The 26,598-nt window shown below is 18.3% G+C and overlaps 5 protein-coding genes across 5 annotated transcripts; 4 read left to right on the top strand and 1 right to left on the bottom strand.

Annotated features, from left to right (window-relative positions):
• Nucleotides 1–926: 926 nt before the first annotated feature.
• On the top strand, nt 927–1,769 carry MKS88_004729 (uncharacterized protein; the record flags this gene model as incomplete). Its single annotated transcript, XM_067217929.1, has 2 exons — nt 927–1,013; nt 1,140–1,769. The coding sequence occupies 2 exons, from the start codon at nt 927–929 to the stop codon at nt 1,767–1,769; spliced, it is 717 nt and encodes a 238-aa protein (XP_067071112.1).
• A 6,952-nt stretch (nt 1,770–8,721) lies between these two features.
• On the top strand, nt 8,722–9,502 carry MKS88_004728 (uncharacterized protein; the record flags this gene model as incomplete). The annotated part of the gene is made up of 2 exons (XM_067217928.1): nt 8,722–8,808; nt 8,945–9,502. 2 exons carry the CDS (start codon nt 8,722–8,724, stop codon nt 9,500–9,502), a joined length of 645 nt encoding a protein of 214 aa, XP_067071111.1.
• Nucleotides 9,503–15,898: 6,396 nt separating this feature from the next.
• On the top strand, nt 15,899–16,850 carry MKS88_004727 (fam-l protein; the record flags this gene model as incomplete). The annotated part of the gene is made up of 2 exons (XM_067217927.1): nt 15,899–15,985; nt 16,113–16,850. The coding sequence occupies 2 exons, from the start codon at nt 15,899–15,901 to the stop codon at nt 16,848–16,850; spliced, it is 825 nt and encodes a 274-aa protein (XP_067071110.1).
• A 2,609-nt stretch (nt 16,851–19,459) lies between these two features.
• On the top strand, nt 19,460–20,341 carry MKS88_004726 (uncharacterized protein; the record flags this gene model as incomplete). Its single annotated transcript, XM_067217926.1, has 2 exons — nt 19,460–19,546; nt 19,664–20,341. The coding sequence occupies 2 exons, from the start codon at nt 19,460–19,462 to the stop codon at nt 20,339–20,341; spliced, it is 765 nt and encodes a 254-aa protein (XP_067071109.1).
• Nucleotides 20,342–23,054: 2,713 nt separating this feature from the next.
• On the bottom strand, nt 23,055–23,985 carry MKS88_004725 (uncharacterized protein; the record flags this gene model as incomplete). Its single annotated transcript, XM_067217925.1, has 4 exons — nt 23,055–23,253; nt 23,409–23,497; nt 23,693–23,866; nt 23,956–23,985. The coding sequence occupies 4 exons, from the start codon at nt 23,983–23,985 to the stop codon at nt 23,055–23,057; spliced, it is 492 nt and encodes a 163-aa protein (XP_067071108.1).
• Between the last annotated feature and the right edge of the window lie 2,613 nt (nt 23,986–26,598).

Here is a 26,598-nt window from a genome sequence, read left to right as displayed (position 1 = left end):
GTTTTTTTTCTGATATAATAATATTTTTCAAAATATATATTTCTTTACATTTTTAAAAGAAGAAAAAAAAAAAAAAAAAAAAAAAGCTAATTTGTACATTTTTAAAATTTACACTAGATAAAAATAAATTTCATTTGGAATTAGATACAAATTTTACAATTGTAAAAATTATTATACAAAAATAGAATAATTATTATGGTACTTTTAAAAATATATACATAATTTCATAGACTTTTTAATAACTAAAAATTTTATTTTCTTAATATATAAAAATTTATATAAGAAAAAATTGTAGTTAAATAATAACGAATATACGATAAAATAAGAATATTTTTTCCTATCTTCATATTTTTTTTCTATTATTTTTACGGTAACAATAATCAATTTATTTAACTATAGAAGGTGAAGTAATACAAAAAAACATGTATAAAATAAGAATTATTTCTTAGAAGGAACACAGAAATTCATAATTATTGTATGAACATATATTAGTATATATTTTTTACGTACAGTTCTTTCTTTTGTATTAATGAAAAAATGTTATCACTGAATAAATAATGTTTGTTTTCATATCATCTTAATAATTTTCTTCGTATTATATTTTTTTTTTTTAAACTAATTTATAAAAAAAAATTTAATGTCTTTGCTATTAAATAATTAATTTAAATATTATGTACAATTATCATTTATTTTTATTCAATTCTATTTCTATAATAATCTATATTGAAATTGTTCTAAATTCTGAAATAATTTTGTGTTTGTGAAAAATAAATGAAGTATATATATAATAATTCATTTTATAAAATTTAAAATAAATTAAATAAATAAAAATAAAATATGAATGGCTTCTTTTATCATTTTCAATATATAAAACTATAGTTATTTTTTGTATTAGTTAATATATAATAAAAATAATAATGTATACAATGAAAAAAAATTTCAATTCCATCATTTTTATTAAAATCTTTATCTTTACTCTTTTATTTTGGATAATTCGTTATAACAATGATTTGGTATTATAATAATATTTCGCATAATACTTTATTTTTCGTTACTGATATTTTATTTTTAAAAATAACATTTTCATAGCATGGAAATATATGTTCTTATAAATAATATGTTTCCTTTTTTTTTTTTAGAAGAGCTGCAATGGGTTATTGGATGAGAAGTATAAGTTATATAGAGATTTATACTTAACAACTAATCGACAGTTAGCACATTATTCAGTGAATGGAAATATTGATGGACGATATAATAAAGTGCTAGATAAAGAACATATATCTAAAAATAAAAAAGACATATTATTACAAAGCAATGAATTAAAAGAAAGTGAACTAAATAGAGAAGAATGGCATAAAGTGCATAAAAGTAGTAATTCTTCGTTATCTAGTAGAGCGGATGTATTTTGTGAAAAAAAAATATTCAGCTTATTACATTCCATTGACAAAATAAAGAATAACGAAGAAATGAACGATTGGGAAAAGTATAAAGCCATAAATAGAAAGAAGATAAAATTATTATTAATTCCTGCCTCGTTTTTATTATTGGTATTATTAGTATATTCAAAATTAGGGACTATGTCAAAGGATATAGTTAATATGGGAAATACGTATTCTTATCTTGTCTTTATAATTTTTTTAGGATTTGCATTCGCAATATACTTATCTATTGTATTAGGCATTAATTATACCTGTAGAAAAATTAATAAATATAGAATTACAAAAAAATATAAGCAACAAATTTGTAATAATGGAACGGATAATTTATAAAAAAAACTTTTAAATTCTAAAAAATAGTTATGTAGCATTCTTAAGAATATTATGCTTACAAGAAGAGTATATGGAGTTAAATTATTTTTATAATACCACCTGAACATGCATATTTGTTTTTATATAAAATATAATAATGTGTATTCATAACCTTTATTGAATTTGATTGATTTATTTTATAAATTTGTATTTTAATATTTTCCTTGTATTTAATTTAATACATCGGCCATACGATATATATTATTTTAATTATATTTTTGTTTGTAAAATATATGTATGTTTCATAAAATTCATAAAGAAACTGCTTTTATTATAATTTTATTAATTTGGTAGGAAATTCATGTTATTACATTAGAATGTGCACTTATTTTGTTTCCATTTCCTTTATTCTTTTTAGTAAAATAGGATTATTTCGTCATTCAATTAAAAAAAGAATCTATGATATTTTTATAAATTAAATGTAGATGTCTTTTCTTAATAATATATAATAAATAAATAGTATTTATTTAATTTTTTAATAAAATTGTAATTTATATGTATTATAAAGTTTATTATGTTAAATATATTAATATATGTATTTGGAACAAAAAGTTTTTTAAAGTTTGTTTAAATTTTTTAAGGTTTTAAATTATTAGTTATAAATGTGTAACTGTATCATATTTTTTCAACGAATATGTTAGTTGTTTTTAGCAAATAATTTGCGGGAACATTAATAAACGTAACTAAATAAAAAATTAATATTCTAAATAATTTGATTCCATAAAATGTTATTTTAATTCAATGTATAAAAATTACTTGAATATATATTATAAAGAAGAATTATAAATATATATTCCCCTTCCATCTTTATTTTTTCTTAACTGCCACATATGAGAATACCAGTGAAAAAGGATTAAACGTTTATTAACTCTTCCTTTAGTAATGTATCTTATTTTGTTTCGTAATAATCATAATTTTTCTGTTTATGCTACTATGTAGTTTTGTATACAAGTGTGAAAAAAGTATTGTTATTAATGATTACATATATTTTAAAATGTGCAAAATTGAAGTTAAGTACTACTTACATTTTGGTACAAATGATTCTACTTTTTTTAATGGAATAAAAAGTAATAAATGTGAATGAACATAACTCTGATTTATACAAAAACGTGTCAATTAGTTATTATTAAATTGATACTTTATAATAGAATTGAATAAATGAAAAATGTATATATATAAAAGGTTTAATTAAAAAAGAGATAAATATAACATTTTGCATGCAGTGTATATATGAGTGCTTTAGGTGATTAGACGTAATATAACAATGTATCTCTTCATTAAATACAAATAAACGTAAAAGTTATATTTAGTACATTTTTGAGTTATTAGTTTTTTGTAGATTTATAACCTCATGTCCTATGAATTATATTTTATATATTGTTAAATTATTTATGTATGAATTTATGTGATAGAAAAAAGTGGAATTAACAAATGGATTATTGTGAATTGGAATATTTATATACATAATAATAAAATTTTAGATAAAGTAAGATTATTATATTTCCCCCTTAGTTAATATTAGACACCAGAGTATGCTATTAAAATATTTAATTTTATGCGTATAATGTATATATATTAATATGGTAAAATATAATATAAATTATTGTTTGTATCAGAAATAAGTATATTTAGCATAACGCATTTTTTCCAGGAATAATATTTGTGTTTATAGTTTTCATATGTATTTATTTTCAGCGGTCCAAAATATATTTGATAAAAGATAATAAATTGTAATATTTTGTTATCTGTTCTATTCCAAATATTTTATATTTTTATATATTGAAATATATAAAATAAATACATATTTGCAAATAAAATTGTATTTTTTTAATTTATTTTAAAGTATTTATTTTTAAAAAATATATTTATATATATTTTCTAGGAGTATTAAAAATTCCGCGTCCACTGTTTGTTTATCTAGTATGTAGACTTTCATTTTTAATTGTATATTATATATTTTAGTATTTTATCTATTTATACATTAACATGAATTTTTAAAGAATTAAAATTTGAACATCATTTTAAATTGTGTTATGGTAATTTAATATAATAATATTTATTGCTTCTGAGATTATAATAGTGGACATTTAATTTTGTGAATCCACTAATATATTTTTATATATCCTAGTAATAAATTAAAAAAAATAATATTATTTATGATAATAGTTATTGTGCATGCATCAGAATATAATACCATAAAAACTGATATACTTTTCTTATTATATTAAGAAATCAATAAAAATAGTTAATATACATAATGCACTTATTTTTTTATTGAATGTGGTGCATTATAAGAATGAATAACCATTGTATATTAATTTAGAACGCTTTTCTTTTTAGCATAATATCATATTTTTAAAAAAACAGAGTACTTGAAAAAAAAAATTAAAATATAATTAATTAAAATAAATAATGAATTAATTATAAAAGTATATGAACTAGCGCAATAATAGTAGACTATCGCAATCCCACATAATATATCGATATAATTACATTAAAGTACGTTTGAGAAATGGATTACTGGATTGAAGTTTCTGTTCGAACTTGTTACCTAGGGATTAATGTTTAGTAAAATATTTGATGAGGATGAAAATTACATGAACATAAAATGTTAAAAAATGTAAATACGTCAAATTAAAAAAAGGACAGGGCATAAACTATTGTAGTAGTACATATGGAAGTACTCGAAAATTCAAAAATGAGAAATTGGAATTTAAGTAAGGAAAATTATTAAAATTATACCTAGAAGTTACTGCAAAAGAGGAATTTTAAACGTATCTTAATTTAAGAAATGGTGAGTTAATAAATGAAAATATTAAAAGCAGCAATAACAATAAAAAAACAAAAAATTCGATGGAATAAATGAGTGGAAAGATATAAAAATTTTTCTGAAAAGTAGAAAAAAAACGTTGGTTATATAGTTTAAAAAATGTATGGAAAACAGAATATGCTTATATAAAAAACAATGAAAAATTAAAAGAGAATATCTTAGATGTAATTAGAAGTTTTCCATTCCTAGATGGGAAAAAAGCTTCTGGCATGCAATGGATATCAAATAAGGATATGATTGTGGAAAGATATTTGAAATAGGACTGATATAAGATATTGACAGAGGGATATCAAAATATGTTGGATAAAAATGAAAATGAAGAAAATAATGATGATTAACCATTAAAATATGTAAAAGAATTGTAGAATAAAGTAAGAGATGAAGAAATATATTAAAAAAAATTTAGAATAACTGTTTATATTTGTACATTTGATAGCACTAGAAGAATATGAAAAATAATATTATATAGAAAATAGTGTATTATACCTGAACAATTGCATGAATGAATCCTAGACAAAAGACAGCGTATATAAAGAATAACAGATAAAAGGAAATATTATTGGTTCTATTATTTACGCTTCGAAAAATAATAAAAACTAGGATATTCATTGTTATAAATATGAGATCTCTATTTATTAGGAAATAATAGATTCGATGGAATATTATACATATGTAAATTCTATATATATGGAGAATACCGTAGAGGAATCCTATAAAATATTAGAATAACACACAACAGTAATAGATAGGGAGTACATAAAATATTTTAGAATGCTATTAAAGAGAAATATGATTATACCCATAAGAAATATTTATTAAATATTATTACATAGGAATGGAATAAACAAAATTAATTACAAAATGAGTATTATAAAAGAAAAAAAAAGGTATAAAATATGAATATAAAAATTCATTTATTTAATATATTTATAATTATAAATAATTCTCTCTTTCAATAAGAACATGTATAAGAAAGTTTTAATAATACTTGTTTCAAAAGAATATACAAACATGATTATATATATATAAAATAACAAGTTAATATATATATATCAAACATTAAAATATTACTATATGAAATATTAAGCAATATATTTTGTTTTACTCCTTAATAAGGAATTTCTTTCAATGAAATCATACAATATAAATAAAGTATTACTAGTATTTTTAAAATGTATTTTTATTTTAATTTTTTTTTATACATGCTTTAGATTATTCGATAACATATTATTTGGTAGCGGACACCCACAATTATAAAGTTAAAATGTATATTAGGATTCTATATAAAAATTATTTTAATATATTTATGTTATTTATTAATATTATATTCGATTTTTTTTTTTATATATTTAATTTGTTTAAACATTATTTATTCAATTTAATATTTAAATATTTTAAATTCTATATATTTATATAAAAGAAAAAACATAAAACAAAATTTCAGATGTATCATCCATGAGTACGTTCTTTATTCTTAGAAGATAATATATATTCTTTTTTATTTCTAAATATATATTACCTAAATTGTGCGATAAAAATAATTTTGGGTAATTAGTATATATGATCATTATTTTAAATTATTTCTAAAAACATTTTTATGATATTATATGTCTTTAATTTGGATAATAATATATTCCTAGATCTATATATACAACTTTTTTATAGTAAGTACAACAGTCTATGTGAGAATTATAGAATATTAACTTATGATATATTGTTATTTTTCTGTAGTATATTATTATAGGTGTTAAAATATTTAAGTAATAAGATGTAAATCATATTTATACTGAAATTATTTATCTTATTTTTATTATTTTAATAAAATATTTTTGAAGCAATAAAATGTACTATTAAATTTCTCTACTTTTTTTTGTATTATATTATTATTTGTATTATGTTATATAGCTACTCGAGAAAAAAGGAAGAATATTCTGAAATTATTTTTTATAAATAAATATTTTAATTGTATAAAATAATAAATAATTTCAATGTAATTTTTCTCAAATTTTTTGTTATTTAACTTTATGATAGAACCATATGGTATCTTATTTTTGACAAGATAAAAATAGCAGTATTATTATTAATGTTTTCTAAAATAATATTGTACATATAAAATACATAAATATGAGCATTTTTTTAAGTTTTGTTTCATCCGTATTAGCGATTTATTTTAAAAAACGAAGGCTAAAAATTCATTAATCTCAAATAAAGTTAAATTTTATTGTTTTGCATTAAAGGATCTGACAGGAAAAAGATAATAAATATTATGTACAGTCATAAATATAGAAGTATTTTATATATTTAACAATTTTTCTTAAAAAAGTCGCATTAAAATGTTTTTTAAATACTAAAAAATTTTATTGTTTTTAAAAAGAAAAATATTTTAATAATACATAGCACACTTATTTTCATAAAGAAATTCGCAGAAATTCATAATATTTAAAATAAATATATGATAAGTGTATTTATTATAGAGTTTTACATATAAAAGTTATTTTCATTAAATTTTTATACATTTATCATCACATTTAATCATAGAATATTTTATACAATACATATATGCCTATATTTTTATGATATTTATTATATAATTAATATATATATATAATAAAAATGAAATGATGAAATATTTTATATATGGAGTGATATATATTTAAGCATCCAAATATAAAAATATTATTATTACAAAGCATATATATATATATATGTAAAAAAAGTTATTAAATATTACTACATTTAATATATTATTAACTTAATAAATATATAAGTAAAGAATTTACTTTCTAACTATCAATTTTTTATGTAGAAAAATTACATAATAAGCAAGAAATATATTCATAGCTCTTCAAGAATATAAGTAAATAATAGCATATGAATAAAAATTGCAAAAAATATAAAACTGTTTTAAAGCTATATTTAAAAATAATGTATATAATTTTAGTATTAATTCCTTTATTACATATAATGGGACATGTATTTATTCATTCTTATATTTCGATTAATCGTTTAAACATATCTATATGAAGCCATTTTCTCAACTTAATATATGTATGATATTATAAGGTAAAATGGCTAGCAATTGCGTCTTAAGTATTTTAAAGTGTCAATTAATTAATTATAAATATTGATTAATTTAGCATGTAATAATTATTTAATATTCATTGATTTTTTTTTTTTATTAATTATATTTTATTTTTTAATAGAACGATTATTAGAAAAGAATATCTGTCTGTTCAAGTATTCAGTTTTAATATTAATTTATAAACTGTTGAATTATTAAATATTTTCAATTAATATTAAAAGCCATGAAAGAAGTCAGAGAGCAAGAAAATTATGTCATATATATTATTAAAAAATTAAAAATTTAATTTATCTTATATGACAATAAAAGTAACCTCATTTAAATGTCGTATATTTCATATATATTAGACATTTAATCGTTTTTTCATAAAATATATAAAAAGCTGACATTGTTGATACTTCCGATTAATTAAATTCCATTAAATCATTGTTACGGTATATCTATATTTTTGTTCTAATTATTCTGCTTATAGCAAATTTTTTTAAAAATAATTTTTATAAGACATTAGTTAACTTAAAAAATTTTTTTATTATTTTATTCGTAACAAAGAAATTTAAAATAATATTTTTTAAAAGACGAATTTATGTATTTTATATTATATAATTTTATTATATTTTATCCAATAATCTAACTGAATTAACCAAACCATTTAAATAATATGAAAATAAAATATATGTAAATTTTTTCCAAGTAAATTATCTTTACAGCAAGTCTAATTGCAGTAATTATGTACCATTCAATGTTCTTTTAGAAACTATTCCATTTATATCATTTTAATATATTTACATAGAAAATTTACTAATTACATTTAAATTTTTTTTTCTCTTTATACATTTAATTATATGTTATAATTATATAATATATACAATTTATAAAATATATATGTGGCAGAAACAATAAAAAAGAATTATAATCTATCTTCTACTGAATATAAGGGATATTATTATATAAATAATAATTTTATTATCGAATAAGTTTTAGCGGAGGTAAATAATTTTGACATGATGATACAAGCTAACAAATTCTTTTTCTTCATTAAATTCTGCGCATTTTCCCTTCTAATATGGACATATCAGAATTTATATAAGGTAGGATAATTGCTATATTTAACAATTTCTATACTTTTTTTTGTAATCATACATTTTAATTTTAAAAATTAATATTTTATTCATGCAAAAATAGTTATATTTTTATTTAATATCAAATATTTGCTCATATTTTTAGACAAATACATATGGAATATCATATATTAAGAAAATTGATCTAAGTAATTCATTATATGTAAGATCAGACAGATTATTAAATGAAGAAAGAGGTTTACATTCCACCAATGGAAGCATACCTTTAAAAAAAATGTCTCAAAAAAACTTTAAAGTGTCATCTGATACATCAAATAATAATGATAACTATGAAGGACGGCATAGAAAATTAGAAGGAAAATCGTCAAAAAAGGAAAAAAACGTATCACCATCCATTATTAAACCTAAAAAAGGATTAGATGATACATATAATGTTAAAATGGTAAAAGCACTTGATAATGAAAACAAAGAAGTAAATAACCTTAAGTGTAAATTTGCGCAAAAGTTTCTAAGGCGTATTGTTATTATTCCAGTTATATTGTTCAGTATTGCTACATTGGTGTTAGTAATGCTAATAGGAAATCCGATTCCAGAAAATTATGCCAAATTATCCTTTCCAATATTTGTTTCAATATTTATTTTAACAGTATTAGTTACTTACTGTAAATTATTGAAAAATATGTACAAGGGTAATAATAAGTAAAATTACGTAAGAGCATTTCTAAACACATATAGAGAATAAAAAATAGGGTAATTCTTGTATATATATATATTGAATGCTTATATATTAGAATATAGTAATTTTATCTTTTTGATAATATATATATAAAAACTCTTAATAGTAATATGAGAATTATAGTATTTTTAACTTTAATCTAAATAAAATCTTTTAAAATTATTTATATTTTTCTTAATATGGATAGTTTGTTAATTTTTTTAGTGTTCGTCTTTATAATTTATTCTGTATAAGTGCTGTAAAAATATCTACATTTTTAATTTATTTATTTGTATGTGTATATAAATTACCAATAAACTATGTTTAAGTTATTATATTATATTTATATTATTATTACTTTTTTTACTGGGTTAGTAATTTAATATATTATTTTTTATTAGTTCATCTGTATCTCAATATGTATGTACATTATTTAGGTTATAACATTTTAGGTTTCATAATTTTTTTATATATGTGTATATATTTAGTGGACATTTATTGATGTTTGTCATATATTAATTAGAACGGCTATTTAGAGAAATATAACATGAAATTGCATAATATTTATAATTTCTTTAAATTCTAGTGAAAAGTTGATACTTTAAATACTTGTAAATTTTCATAAATTAAATGTATATAATATTATTATATTTATCTTGATGAATTTTATGTTTAATTTATTATAAAAATTTATTACTATAATAAAGCGAGGAAGATAATGTTTATTTCTTTGTGTTTTTTAAGGAATTTAATATATTTTATTAATTCACCTATTTTTTAAAATATTACAATTCTAAAATTATATAATTAATACAAAACAAATTGTGTACTAGTGTTTTTGCAATATTTTTTCTAACAAAACATTTAAGTTATGTTAAGCTATAAATTAATAAATTCCATATACAAATAAAAATGTAAAATAATTTGAATGGTAAACTAATTGGGTAATATCATTTACAGTTTAAATATATGTATACTAGAGGTATAGAAAAATTTGGATGAATAAAATTTTAAAATAATACATGATAGTAGGAGAAAAACACAATAGAATAATTCATTTCTTATTTTATATAATATTTTTATTATTATAAGTACATTTATATAATATATTTATAATTGCTTTGTTCCTTTCCATTTATGTTATAATAAATGTTAAATTAGAACACTCTGATTAACTATTAGTATATGTTTTTGGTTATCTAGAAATTATTACTAAAAAGAAAATATATATGCTTTATTATTATTATATGGTATCTAAGAAATATACTTCAAGTAAATTTATTAGAAAAAATAACATTTCACTGTAGGTGATATTCTAGTTAAATATTTATATAAAAAATTATTTATTCTTTAAGTTATAAATTATAAGTTGTTATAACAAAAACTATAAAAATATTAGATTTCCTAAAATTTTTATAACAAAAACTGTTTTGACTTGTTCCGATTATTAAATGAATATTATTAAAAATGTTATATCTATTTATTTCATTGTTAATATTTAATAAAAAATTATGTATTAATAAAAACTTTATATATTAATTTTTTGAACATTATAATAAAATATGTAAATATATATATGTTTTTAACATATAATTTAAATAAATATATAGGGGAATACTAAAATATCTTATTGCTTATATATTATCATTTAGTGGAATTTTTTAAAGATTGTTGTAAAATGCATTTATGTAACTAATTTACCTAATAATTTATACGAACTAATTTGAAAGTTATAATGAATATGTAATTTCTTTAAATTTTTAATATATTTTTATTGTCTTATTTTCATATTATTTTATTTTTTTACTTTTCAGAATTTAGGAGCAACTAAGAAAAAAAAAATAATTTGTATATTTGAACAAGATTATAAACTTGGTGGTACTACATAATAATTTGATTTATTAAACCCTTTAAAGGAAACACATATTAATATATATAATATTGGATATAAGCTTAATAATAATTGTAAACAGAGAAATATGATGCCTACATTAATTAGTTATAGTTTTAGTGATCATGAGTACCTTATTGTATTGAATGCATGGTTAAACGAAAAAATAAAAGGTTACATATATGCAGGATATAAATGTGAATATAAAATAAAATTATATGAGCTACACATTCAGATATTGTAGAAAAATTAGAAACGAATATAGATAGTGAGAAAAAGTGTACAAGAAGTGAAACTACTTATAACTGTTATATTTCAAATGAATTAGCAACTGCTTTTTCTGTTGGTTTTACTATACGGGGAATTCTTGTTATTACTTTTTTATTTTTTGTATAAGTTTATATAAGAATTATCGTTAATAAATATGAAACTTAAGAACAAAATTGCACTTTATTTTCATTAAAATATTATTGTTGTTATATATATATAAACATATTTCATTGCTTTTCGTTTTATATTATAATTCAGTCCCATGGGACACTGAATTCATAGTCACCTAAATAAAAAATAAAAAGAATAATAAAGGACATAATTCCCGAAGAATCACGTGAATTATTAAAAATATTTGCTGAAAATGGGATTTCACATTCAGAAGACGGAAGAATTAGGATAGGTTATCATTCTTCAGCAATTTAGTAATTTACTTGTAATGCTGAATTGGTAATTTATTTTTAAACTGATTTGAGAAAGGAAAAGATTAAATCTTGAAATATTTCATTAAGCTGTAAAATGAAAAATAAATAATATAATGAGAATATAAATAACACATAAATATTGAAAAAAGAATATTTACACTTATTAATATAAGACATTAATATTAATGATACATTGAACATAATATATTAGTAAAATTTATATTATATTATAGATTAAAAAAAAATATATGGTGAATATATCGTATATTATTTTATAAATTGAATATTTCCCTAACAAAGTGTTATAAGATGTAATTCTATTAATTATATTATTCTCTATAATATATAACTAATAAATTATAAGATAATTCTACTTACTTTAATTATAGGAAACACTATAATTTAAACTATCAGATGCCTTATTTGTTATTATAATTTTTTGATTCTAGCATTATTTCATTAAATATCAAAAGAAAAAATCATTTGTTGTAATAATTAATATGAACTGAAAATTCTATAATAATGTTTCTAAAATAATTTTAAATAAATAGGAAAAATATGTTATAAATCTTTATATTTCAGGATATATAATAATATAGTTACAAATTTAATTACAACATATATATTATATTACAAATATATGTACATAACATGTAATTTATTCTTTATAAATACAATAATTATTATAATAAATTATGTTGTATTTTTCAATTCTCTTTATATTTTACATATATTTCTTTCCTAAATAGTATTAATAAAAATAAGTAATAATATTTATATAAAGAAAGTATAAAAATGATAATGAATAATTCTGTTGCTTTCTTATAAATATTTTAAATGAACAAAATTTATTATCATTGTTGAAGTTATAAATTATATATACAACATAATGTTGTTGTTATTCCTTAATTATCTTAATATTTTTTAAATGTATAATTATAAATATTTTTATTTAGTCATATAGGGAACTGAAATTTTTACCAATATATTTGTGGAGAATAATATTTCATTACGTTTCAACTTGTACGAATACGTCATATTTATATATATATATATGATATACTTCAAAGAATGATATATATGAAATAGGCTAAAGAAAATAGAAAGGAAATATATATACAAAGAAAATTTATTATGTTATCCATTTGTTATAATATACATTTATTAATTATTTTTGAGGCATTAGTTTTAATTTTGTGCATTTCTTCTATATAATGAAACTGTACGTATATAGGAAATAAATTATGATGTTAGTGTTAACATTTCATTATTAATAAATCAGTTGTTACTTATATTACTTTAATTTTTATTTGTAGTATGTACTCATAGGAAAACACAAAACATATAATAATTATATAAATTTTATTGTAATAACAAAAAAATTTTATCCAAAATTATAGATGAATATTGTGTATTTATATACCTTATATTAATTAATTAAGTTTATTTAGTAAAAATAAATATATCCAAAAATTAGTTCTTTTTTTTAATATATAATATTTCAGATGAGATAAATTGTTAAGTATGAACAATAAACAAAAAAAAAGAAAAGAAATTAAATAAGAAAATAAAACATCTCATAATTGTTAAATATCTTGTGTATATTTAATGAAATAAAGAACTATATACAGATAGAAAAATAGGTAAACTTAAACAACTAGGAATTCATAGAATAGTCCGAGAATTTTGGACACATTTATAATATGAAAAATAAATATTGTTAAATATTGGTAAATAAAAATTACGTTAAAAAAGATTAAGTATAAAAATGGATAATAATGAAATTGATATAAAAAAGGAATACTGAAATTATAAATATGTCATATAATTTATAGATATTTAGAACACATGTAAGAATGAATAAAGAACTAATAGCAATTACTTATCTGCCTTATTTCCAAATACACATTATTATTTTTTTTGGATTTAAAAATATTAAATCAATTTTAGTTTTTTTTATCTTAAAAATAGTGAAAATATATATATAAATTATATTCTTAAGCGTAATTACCCTAAACTTGTTGTGTTAACAGGATATATAAATTTCTATGTTGATACACAATTTTTTAACTTGAGAACATTTAATAAATTTTAATATATTATATTAAAAATAAAAAATAACTTGAGTAATGAATGCTAAGTGATCTAAAAAATTATTAATTTTAAAAATTCAGAATAATAAAATCATATTATTATTAATAAAGGAAAAAAATTCCATATATTGTACAGAATATGCCCAACTATATTAAGTATTATACTTAGAATATATATAGCGTGTTTATTTTAAAAATATATTTAAAAAGGTAATATTTCAATGAAATAAATAATATAATTTAATTAATATTATCATAAATCACTATAAATTTATATTGTATATATATTTAATTTTTTTATTACTACAATATAGGAGGTAAAATATGTATATAACCCCTCATAAAAAAGTTATTGCTAGAAGCAAATATAAACCTTTTTCATTTCTTTACTCATTTTTTTTTCTTAACATTAAATACTATAATACTTTATTATAATCTATCCTTTCTGCAAAAAAGATTCTTATGAATATAAAAGTTTTATGCTTTAGGGTGTGGAATATTACTATGAAATAATCAAAATATTCTAGTGCAATATCAACTTCTAGAAGGAATTCTATGTAAAATATTAATATTATTATTTGTTATAATTATTTATTAATAAGAGAAAGAATATATATATATATAAATACTGTTCTATTATTCTTCTTTAGTCGTTTTTAAATAAATTCATTATATAAAAATTTATATTATATCTACGATACAATAAAACAAGAATAAATTATATGCCTATCATTATTAATTGAATAGAGATATAAATTATTGAACTAACGTTATTCCAATAATACTATATTTAATACTAGAATTCTTGTTTCTTTCTTTTTTTCTTTTTTTTATTATATTATATTAAAAAATTTTCTGATTACATATTTTTAATTAAAAAAAACGAAAACTGAGCTCTAATTGTTAAAAAACATTTCATTTACGAACAATATGAGTAAAGATTAGATATTATAATTTTCAAAAATTATACAGAAAAAAAAAAATAATAGTTTATTTACTTTTAAAATATATATGTTTTTATAGATTTGATAGGATGATATATATTATACTTTTTATATACATTATAGAAAATAAGAGAACAAAAGTAATATAATAAATGCATCAGAGAATAGTATTCAAAGTATCCTTTTTTTCATTAATCTTTTAACTTATTATATAATTATTAGAATTAATATTTTTTAACAATAATAACAAGTTTTGCCATAGCATTTTTAAAAAGTTAAAATTATTAATATAAAAATATCGTTAAAATTATATATTATCCTTTTGACATAGAGAATAATAAATTACCGATATTCTATATATTCTCTATAAACTCAATATATATAAATATTAATAAATTTTGTATTTTATTATTATTATTTTTTTCTTTAAAATAATTAATATAGAAATCATTTAATTATTATATTCAATAGTTAATTTGTTTATTTTGAATATTTATGAATAAATTCAAATTATTTTATTTTAATAAAAGTTTTTTAAAAATTAGATTAAGTTAAAAATTCCATAACATATTTTTATAGTTAAATTTCTTTTTGAACTTAGTAGAAAGCACTATAATTATTTACGTTTTACCACGTTATTATGAAAAAAAAAATAATAATAATTTATAAATTAAATATATTAACGTTTATCATTAGCTGCATATTATATTATTCTTAAAACTTTTCCTACTATATATGTTACAATTTTGAATGTATATATAATGAAACAAAGTGTTAAGTTACTTTTTTTTACTACAATTTCTCCCTTTATAATTTTAAGTTGGATATGTCATTTTTACAATTATATGGTGTGATAATATTGTTTATTGATGCTTGTATTATTTATATTTTTCATGTTTAATTTTTGCTAATGCTGATTTTTAGAATAATATTTTTTATTTATATGCATAATTTATATTTACCTTATGTTTTTAGAGTACTTTTAATAAATATTTAAATGAAAATTATAATCCCTACGAAAAAAAAGATATAAAAACTTATCGATTACTAGGAAAATGTAAACAGGATCATATATCGAGTATTGTAGGATTAAAAAGTGTTATACCAAATAACGAACATAAAGACAAAAAGAATATAAGTAATAGCCAAAAAAAGGATAAATATAAATATGTACAATTAGATGAAAGTTCGTTGAATAGTATGGGACACCAGAAACAAGCTAAGAAAAACAAATCATATATATTTGAAACAAAAGACTATTCTTATCTTGAAAAAAAAATATTCAAAGAACTAGATTTTTTGGATTTTCTTAAAAACAACAGAACGATTAGTGACAATCTGTACAAAAAAGTGGTACAAAAAAAATGCCAATTACGCATTTTTACACCTGTAATATTGTTAATTCTGTTATCAATATCACTTATATTAGATTTTTGCTGTGGTTATGGCTTAAGAAGGGGATTGTTTAAATTATTGAAATTTTCATTAGGTGATGAACCATTGGGTAAATTATACACATTTTTGAAGAACAATTTGGGTTCGTTTTTGAAGTTAACCACATCTTCAGGAAAGGAATTATATATAACACCCTTTTTTGAATTTATAATATACTTCTCATCGTTCGCTATATTGAGCATAACAGTAATATTTGGAATTTTTTATTACCATAAAAAAGTTAAAAAATATGAAAAAATTAAATATAAGAAAAGATAAAATGTATTTTAGTAAATATATTTTTTTATATAATGGAGTAATTAATAAAAGTTACGTCTGTATTACCTTTAGTTATACATGTATTAAGCATACTCTTAATTGCTTTTATTGCACACCTGAACATGTATATGTGGTATTTTTGATATAAAACAGCATAAATATATTTTCTGAGATTTTTTTTTGAATTTGAACATTTTAATGTTTGTAATTTTTATTGTAATATATTGTTTTGTCTTGCATAATTAACTTAGTTTTTTATACATATTTCTGTATTTAAAACGATATCCAAGAAAAATATTTGTCTATGTATGTTAAAATAAATATATGATAACACAATTTATATAGTACTATTGAATTGTAATAATTTACATTTTATATAAAATTTTTATTTTTTATTTTTTTATATTTTTCTAATCTAAAATGATCATTTTTTTTTGTTATTATAAAATATATTATTGGTTTTAAATTAGAAGTAAATATGTCTTTTTTTAGAATATAATGATTGGAGGGCAATATATTTTCTTGTAAGGATATATATATTTATTTACTTAAAATATAATATTTATTCTTTAATATAATTTTTTTTAGAAATGTATTTTGTAACATAATTTTAGGATAGAAATTTCTAACATATAATTTTTTTTTTTTTCAAGATATATATTTTAGGTTATTAATATATAATAAAGAAGTATACATAATAAATTTCTATTATTTTTAATCCTTTATGAATTTATATGTTCTATAACTTTAACTTTAAATTAATAGTTAAATTCATTATTTAATATTTTACTTAATTATTGTGTTAAATTCATTTAGGTAGTTTAATTTAAATATATATTATGATGAAAATTTGTAAGTAAATTAACTATTTATTTTTTTTAATTTACACATACATAAAAGATTAATATAATGAGTTAGAGTAAATCATATATTAAGAGATATTACATATTTCCTTTTTTCTTTATTTTTTTTATAATAATAACATTTTAAATATTTGATTATATCTATGAAAAGGTAAATTATCAATAAAGCAAATGAAAAAATAATTATTTTTTGTACATTAACATAATACTGTGTAGATATTACTTTTGAATATATTTCCTATTTTGTGCGTCCATATTTATATTAAGAGTTAATAGATTTTCAAAGGTGTACAGGTATATATAGTTTTTATTGACAGTTAATAGTTCATTTACATTTATAAGTTCATTGTTAGCACAAAATGGAAGTAAAAAAAAAGAACATGTTCGTTTCAAGAAATATATAAATAAATGATATTATATGTTTTATGAAATAAGTTTTAATAAGGCCTGTTTGATATGTTACATTATTTTTCGTAGATTAATTAAGTAAATAAATGTAATGTATAAGTATTAGTATACAAATGTTTTTCTCGTATGTTTATTTATCAAATTTTATTTTTCATGTTTCCAAGTTAAAGTTTTAGTTAAATATTAATATATGCTTAATTATCACAACTGCATATACTTAATAACGTATTGCTTATTCAGTAACATTATCCAGGAATATTAATTTTAATTTTTTTTTTTGGTAAAATATGCAAAAGATTTACATAAAATGAGACTAACATATATAGAAAAAACTTCACGAAAAGATGAAAACATGAGTAATAAATTTTTTAATAAAAGAGTTATGTATTTTTAGTATTTAATTTATTATTTTTTATTTAATACAATGTATTATTATAATTTCTTAAAATATGTTATTCCATGAAAAAAATACATATACGCTTGCATATATATATAAAATAATTATTTCATGATTATATGGTTTTCTTTTTTTCTAATTGAATTTCTATATTCAGAATAAATATTGTTAAAACAAAAGATAAAAGGATTGATGAACATAACTGTATTTTATTTATAAATAATACAATAACATAAATATAAAAATTATAATTTTCAAAAATAATTTCACAATAATAAAAAAACTAGTACTTCGCTTTCTTTAAATATATATTTTTTTGTAAATAAGATATTACATTGTATATTATATTTTTTTAATTATATTCAGAAAAAAAAAATTGTTTATAAATAAAAGAAAACTAAAATATGGGTTATAATTAACACAACACAAAATATTTTCTTTATTTTTTATTTTACGCTTTAAAAATTAATATTTATTAAGAATAAAATTTAGTTGTTCTAAAAAATGATGCTTGTAAAATTAGTATTACAAACAGGATAAATTCCTTAGTATCCTTAATAAACGTTTTAATATATAGAGGAGCGTATTATATATATATATTCTATACATTCTCTATTGCTTATAAAATGAATATTTCCATATAATAAAAAATATTTAATACTGCATTAAATAAAAAGTTAAATTATATATATTGTATATTTATGAATGAATTCAAATTCTTTTATTTTAATGATACAATTTGTTTTTATATAACATTTAGGTAAAAAATATATAATACATTATTATATATCTTTTTATATGTAGTTGTTTAATTGTACATTATAGTTGTATATATTTTATTAATATCTTACTAAAAAGCAAAAAGTATTAATAAAAAAAAATATTATGTTATTATTAATTTATTCATTAGTTTGTATTTTATAATATTATAGATATATAATATGGAACTAAAAATTAATCAAATCTTATTTATTATAATAACTACTTTTACTTTTTTTAAGAGGATTTTCCCTTTTAACCATGATAGGGTATGATAATATTAGTTATGTTATTGTATTATACATAATATCCGTGTTTTTTTTTTATTAATACAGTTTTTTAAAATTAAAATATTTGTTCATTTGAATAATAATCTTTTTTTTTAGTTAACGTTTAACAAAATTGTAGGTGAGAAATTTATGCAGTGTAGAATATTAGACAAAAGAAATTATCGATTACTAGCAAAATGTATAAAGGATAAAGATTCAAATAACATATATTTAAACGAATTTTTTCCAAATAATGATAAAAAAGAAAATAAATATATAACTAATAATAAAAAATGGAATAAAGAAAAAAACACGAAATCCAACAAAAGTTTATTAAATAAAGCTCAGTACTATACAGAAGTCATAGATTACAATAATGGAATATTTGATGGAAAACATTTTCATTTTGAAAAAAAATTAATAAGAAAAAAAGATTATGATGCTTTTCTAGAAAAAAAGAGGAGAATTAGAGATATATCTTTAAAAAAAATAAAATTTAAAAGTTACAGATTTGGAAGTGCCATATTTTTACTTTTTTTATTGTTGGGAATAGGTTTACCCATATTACAAGGATTTGAGCTATTAAAAAAAGCAGGAGAAGCAATTAAAGGTTTACCACTTATAAGTAGTGTGTGGTCACCTATAGAAACATGTTTAGGTTCGGCAAAAAATCATTTTTTTTTTATAGCATATAGCACAATTATCTTTATATTAGTTGTTATACTTGTAATAGTAATTCCTAAAATTTTAAGAAATAATGAAAAATATAACAGAATTAAGGCAATGTATGAGTAAAGTGCATAACATGAAACATGTTTTTTTATATGACTTATTTATATGAAACGTTATATGTAATATCTTTAGTTTATATACTTAATAAACATACATATTGTTTCTATAATTTTATTAATGTACATGGATTTATAACGTAATACTTATAATTAATACTCATAAATTATATTCTTTGTCTGTTGGTAAATTTGAATGCATTAATGATTGTCATTTTTTATTATAAATTATTGTTGAATCAAAATATAATAATATCATGTAATATATGTATTTGTGTATATAATTAGATTGTTATAAGAAACATATATATGTGAGTTAAAATTAATATATAATATTAATGAAGAAGTGTTAGAATTTCCGTTTTAAACGAAAAGTACTTCTATTGTATTTTATATTATTGAAGAATAATATAATTATCTGTAGACATACTTAAGAAATTATATGATGAACATTACATTAAAAATGAACATTTTTTTTTTGTATTTAATGTAATGTATATATTATGTTACAATGATTTATATATTTTTTACTCCAATGTAAACATTATATTTGCAATATAAATAATTTTTATTAGAAATATGGCATAACATATAAATTGTTATTAATAATTGTTGTAAGAAGTTTGATTTTGTTTAACGGTGTACTTAGGGAATTAGAAATGTATAATAAAATAATATTCTTATAAAATAATATTTCTTTGGTAATTAGGATTAATATTTTAATTTTGTCCAAGTTACTATTTTATTTTATTTAATAAGATTATGTATTCTATAAGTATATAATTAATTTATAAATAGAAAAAAGTGAACTTCATTATTTTAAGAATATGAAATATATTTTTATTCATATATAAAAAAAGAATATATGTTATAAGAAAAAAAAATTTTAATCTTTAACAAAATTTTTATTTTTTTAAATCCTATATTTTTATTATTTCATTGAAAGCAATTCTTTTGTTACTGAAATTATTTTTTTATAGAAAATAAATTATTGAAAATATGTTGAATTTGTAAGTGATCTGCGTAAATAGTTTATATAGATTAATTATGTTAAAAAAATTGCAAGATGACATTACATAAATTAATTAGGAACAAAATGTTACAATAATATTTTTATAATTTTATTAGTTATGTACATAATGATGTACAAAATGTATATATATATATATAATATATATGATATATGTAGTAAAATTAAAATCTATGATTAAATAAATATTATAAACTATATAGTATTTTTATATTTATTATAATCTGGAAGGGTCTGCTGAACTCTTTTTTCCGAATTAAATTTATGATTACTATAAAAAAATTGTTATGAAAAATAAAATTGAGTATCTCCTTATTGTAAAAATATTTTTATGTATTTTTTTAATATGAAAACTTTAATGTTTCTATAACGTGAAATAATTTCAACAATAAATATTGTTTGTTTAATTATTTTGAATGTGATATTACGCATAATCTGATAAATTCTATATTTAAAATAATAGCAAAAATGCAGATTTGTGGACAAATTTAAGATAACACACGGCTATGCAGAATCATTAAAATTAATACTTATTTTGAAATTACTAATATGATTATTAGAACTGAATCTGAAATTTTTACATGTAATAAAAAAAGAGTCTGATTTTTTAAAATTTAATACGTATAATAATTTATATATAATGAGTTCCATGGAGTTCAAAATAATGGAATTCTATTAGAAACTTGAATAAAAGTAGATTCCTGATCGATTTCTTTTTATACTTAACGTGCTATAATGTTACATGATATTAAATTTAAGGAAGTAATTGTTCTATTTTTTCCCTACAATAAAGTAAATAAAAATGAATTATATTAATATATATGAGATTTGTTACTTTTATAATTTACTTTAGAGTAAATTTTATAATTATATAATAAATTTATATATGTTTATTATTTATCATATACAGATTTGCTTACTACTTCGGATGTTATATGTATAAAATATATTAGAGGAGAAAAGGAAAATTAAGTATAATGCTTCGAAAGAATATATATATGAATTATAAACTAAATATTAATAGTTTTGCTATATAAATTAGAGATTGAGTAGAATAAATATCTCTTAACTACATATATAAATAACATTTTTACAATATTACATAGAATATATATAATACAAAAACAACAATACTAAAATTTTTACATATTTTAAATTTTTAATTCTGTTTATAGGCAACTAGATAAATGATAATGAAACTTTAAAGATATAAATAATATATATATATTCTTTTAAATTTTTGAATAATGTTTTTATTTTATAAATTTTTTTTTTTTATTTGCACAATAATATTACTGGTGTTTTTTTAAGGCTTCTGTTTCTTTTCTTTTCACATTAATACTACTTTAATAAACGCTTCTATATATTAATATGTGATAAAATCATTATTCATTTCACTACCTTGTGCTATATATTTATACACTAAAATTATGTGGTTTTTATTCTAATGAAAAATTCATATATAAGTGGACCTTTTTCTACTTACTTAAACAGTAATACTGTATTTATGTTAACCCTTTGTTTGAATAATTGCTGTGTTATTTTTTTTAATTTTTATGCGCTTGTATACATTTCTAATTTTTTTTATATCATTTATTAAGAAATATCCTCTTATATGTAACTTTTGCACCACTGAGTATTAGATTTTGTATTGCAAATAATATAAACTGTAGTTTTTATATCAAGTATCTCATTGTGGTTGATACCCTATACTATGAGAACTTCCTTTAAATTTTCTATCTAATACTTTATATATATTTTGTAAGGATTCTCTTTTTTCTTTAAGTTCAACTATTTTTTTCATAACTAAGCTATTATATAAGCATGATTTCAATAAACTATATGAAACATAACATGTATATATACCTAAATATATTAATGTTTTGTGCCTGTAAATTTTTGTAAAAATGGGCATACTCATTGTGTTAGAATATTCACGTTATTAACTATAATTTTTTTTTTACTTTATATAAAAAAAAAATAAAGAGAATGATGCTAGTAATACGACTGCTCTGGATAAACTGATAGCAAATATATATTTTACTTGCGTAGGTGATAAATATGTGGTAAACCAGTAAAAGGTATTACCATATGAATTTTATTATCAAATGCTTCTTTACAATTGATTAACTCCTTGAAAAAAGAATTTTAACAATTTTTTTGTTATTTTTCACAATTATTCTTGTAAAGGTTATAACATTTCTTAATATTACCACAAATTATATCACCAGAACCCTGTTTTTCACCATTAAATTTGCTAAAATCATTATAATAACCGTATATTTATTCAAGCTTTGTTAAAGGTTCAGTATTAATTTCTTTTATTACTTGTATGAATATACTATCTAATTTAGACGAAACATCTCTAAAGGGGTTAAACAGAATGTAACTATTATTCTTTTTATTTTTTTTTTCTGAATTTATCAGGTAATTCAAGTATTTACGATGTTTAAGATTATCAGAATAATATTTACCCTTAGTTTCAATTAAATATCTACCAATCTGTTGACATAATGTAATAAAATTAGTATTAGGAATATCTAAAGAATTATATTTAGTATTAGAACAATATTGCTCAGGACTTATACTACCACCCTTAATATTTTAACAAACCCCCTCATATTCCCTTTTATACTGAAGTTATAATTCCACGGAATTATTCTAAAAATAAAAAAAATAAAATAAAAAATACTACTCATAATAATAATATATGCTTGTAAAATCTTTAATAAATAAAAATATATATTTCATTTATATAACAACTAATTAATGAAATATTGTCATATATATAAATATTATAACAAAAAAATAAATATTATGTTTCCCTCTGGAATGTCGGGCGCCATTGTACAAGTATAAGTGAATGAAACAGCAAAAGTTAAATTAACGTCATATTGATATTTATCTAAGTAAAAAAATGTTACGCTTTATGTTTAAATGAGATGCATTCCTTTTTGTCATATATAGAATTTAAAAAAAAAATTCTTAATAAAATCACCACTTTAATTTTTGGTTAAAATTAATATAAGGATGTATAGTTTGTATAGTACAATATAAAAGCTTTAATTGTAAACATTATAATTTGAAAAACGTAATTTCTTTATTATATCTAGAATACAATTATAGTAATGAATATTCTTTTCTTTAATTTTTATTCGTGTGAAAAATATATAAATGTACTTATATGCTATAGAAAAAAATAAATTAACTTTAGAGTACTCTTATATAAATTGCCAATTATATTCGAGTATCTAATTAAAAATCTTTTTTTACCTTTTAAAATACTATAAATAGATAAATATTATTTATTTTATAGGTATAGAATTTTCCCTTTTATTTTTATTTTAGTGTTAGAATGGCACGTTTCAAATTATTTCAGTTAATATTAAAAATATGTTATAATAATATATAAGCTCTTTAGGAATCACAATTTCGTGATTTTTAGTGAAATTATAATTTTTCATAAATGAAAAATAAATTCAAGTTAAATAGGTTTATAATACATTAAAATAAGTACTATTTCGTTAAATTAAAAATATCTCGCTTAAAAATAATATTTTAAGTATGAATATATTATTCTAGAGATAAACATTATCATATTATTTAAAGCAATCTCTTATTTTTTTTCATACTATTACACAAGAAGCTAAAGTTTCAGTTTAATCTTTATAACATTTGATTTAGTATGATATATATGATTATATTTCAAATATAACAATTATATAAACAAAAATTACATATTATTACAAGGTAGATTAATTAAAATTATAAATTAAATAAAAAAAAAAAAAAATTTTATACCTAAAGCTTTTAGTAAAATATATTAGTGAATTTTATTTATACATGTGACTAATAAAAAATATAAATTAATATATTAACTAAAATTTATATTTACAGACAAAATATGACAAGCCCAATTAAAAAATAAATTTATGGCTTTTGTTCTACCTACCCAATATAGTAAAATAATTGATAAAAGAAATATCATAAAATTTTTCAATTTCACTTATTTCACTGCTATTTTATTTATCTTTATTATGTGTCTTATATGTTGTACTATATATAAACGTATATTTAAAAGATCTCAGAGAATAATAATAAATTATTTTTTTTTTTTTTTATATATCATATTATTGTAAAATATCTTAAGATCATACATTTAGTAAAATATATAAATCGTATATTATTATATTTTAATTGTACTAATATATTTAACATATAATTAAATATATTTAAAAAAAATATAAAATTACATAAAAACAAAAATTGTTTTTGTTATTAGTATATACGTAGAATGATTTCTCTTTTACTTTATGAACAAAGTAGCAATTAATATAGAAAGGTTATTATTATAATTGTTAAAATAAATATTTTTTAAATTTATTTTACGTAAGATATCCTATGTTATTTTATTTTTATATTTATAACAATAATATATCTTTTTTCTATTCTCATATATGAGTTTCGTTTAATAAAGTAGTTCTGTTGTCAAAATGCCTAATAAATTCCAAAGAATTACTGTTGTGCTGTTATGAGATTAATATTAATTAATAACTACATTTGTAGGTTTATGTTTGCCAATATTCTATTATTATCTTTAATATTCAATATAATTCTAGTATAATCACTATAGATTTAATAGACTAAAGTTATATTAAAAAAGTTATTAATTACCATATCATATATAAAAAATAAAATATAAAAGAAAACATAAATATTTATTATTGTGGTAATGTATAATTTGTATGAATAAATTATGCATGTAATATTTATATTTTATGATAATGTATAAAAATATCTAATGGAATGAATCTCATATAAATTAAAAGTATATACTTTAAAAGAATTATATATTTACTTCTGGTAAAACAAAAAGAAAAAATATAAACTCTATTGAATTTATTCAAAATTGTTGGAACAAAGACAATGCTAATATAATTATCTAAAAATAATTATTTTCCTAATAATATGTTATTAATATGTAATAATATATTTGTTTTATGTATTATAAGGTTATTACGATACAATGACGTATATATATTTCATTCAGCATTGTATTAACCTATGGTAATAATTATAATTAATTCGGATTAATATATTTTTTGCCATTTTATTTATTAATATTATTTATGTATTAATGATATTGTAAAATTCATAAATAAATTGATATTATTATGGGATTTACATAATATAAAACAGTAAATAATAATTTGTAATCTGCCTATTTTTTTGGT

The sequence above is a fragment of the Plasmodium brasilianum genome, chromosome 13, assembly GCF_023973825.1.
Source record: "Plasmodium brasilianum strain Bolivian I chromosome 13, whole genome shotgun sequence".
Lineage (NCBI taxonomy): Eukaryota > Apicomplexa > Aconoidasida > Haemosporida > Plasmodiidae > Plasmodium > Plasmodium brasilianum.
Note: the sequence above shows the minus strand (reverse complement) of the source record. Positions and strands in the feature narration are given on the sequence as shown.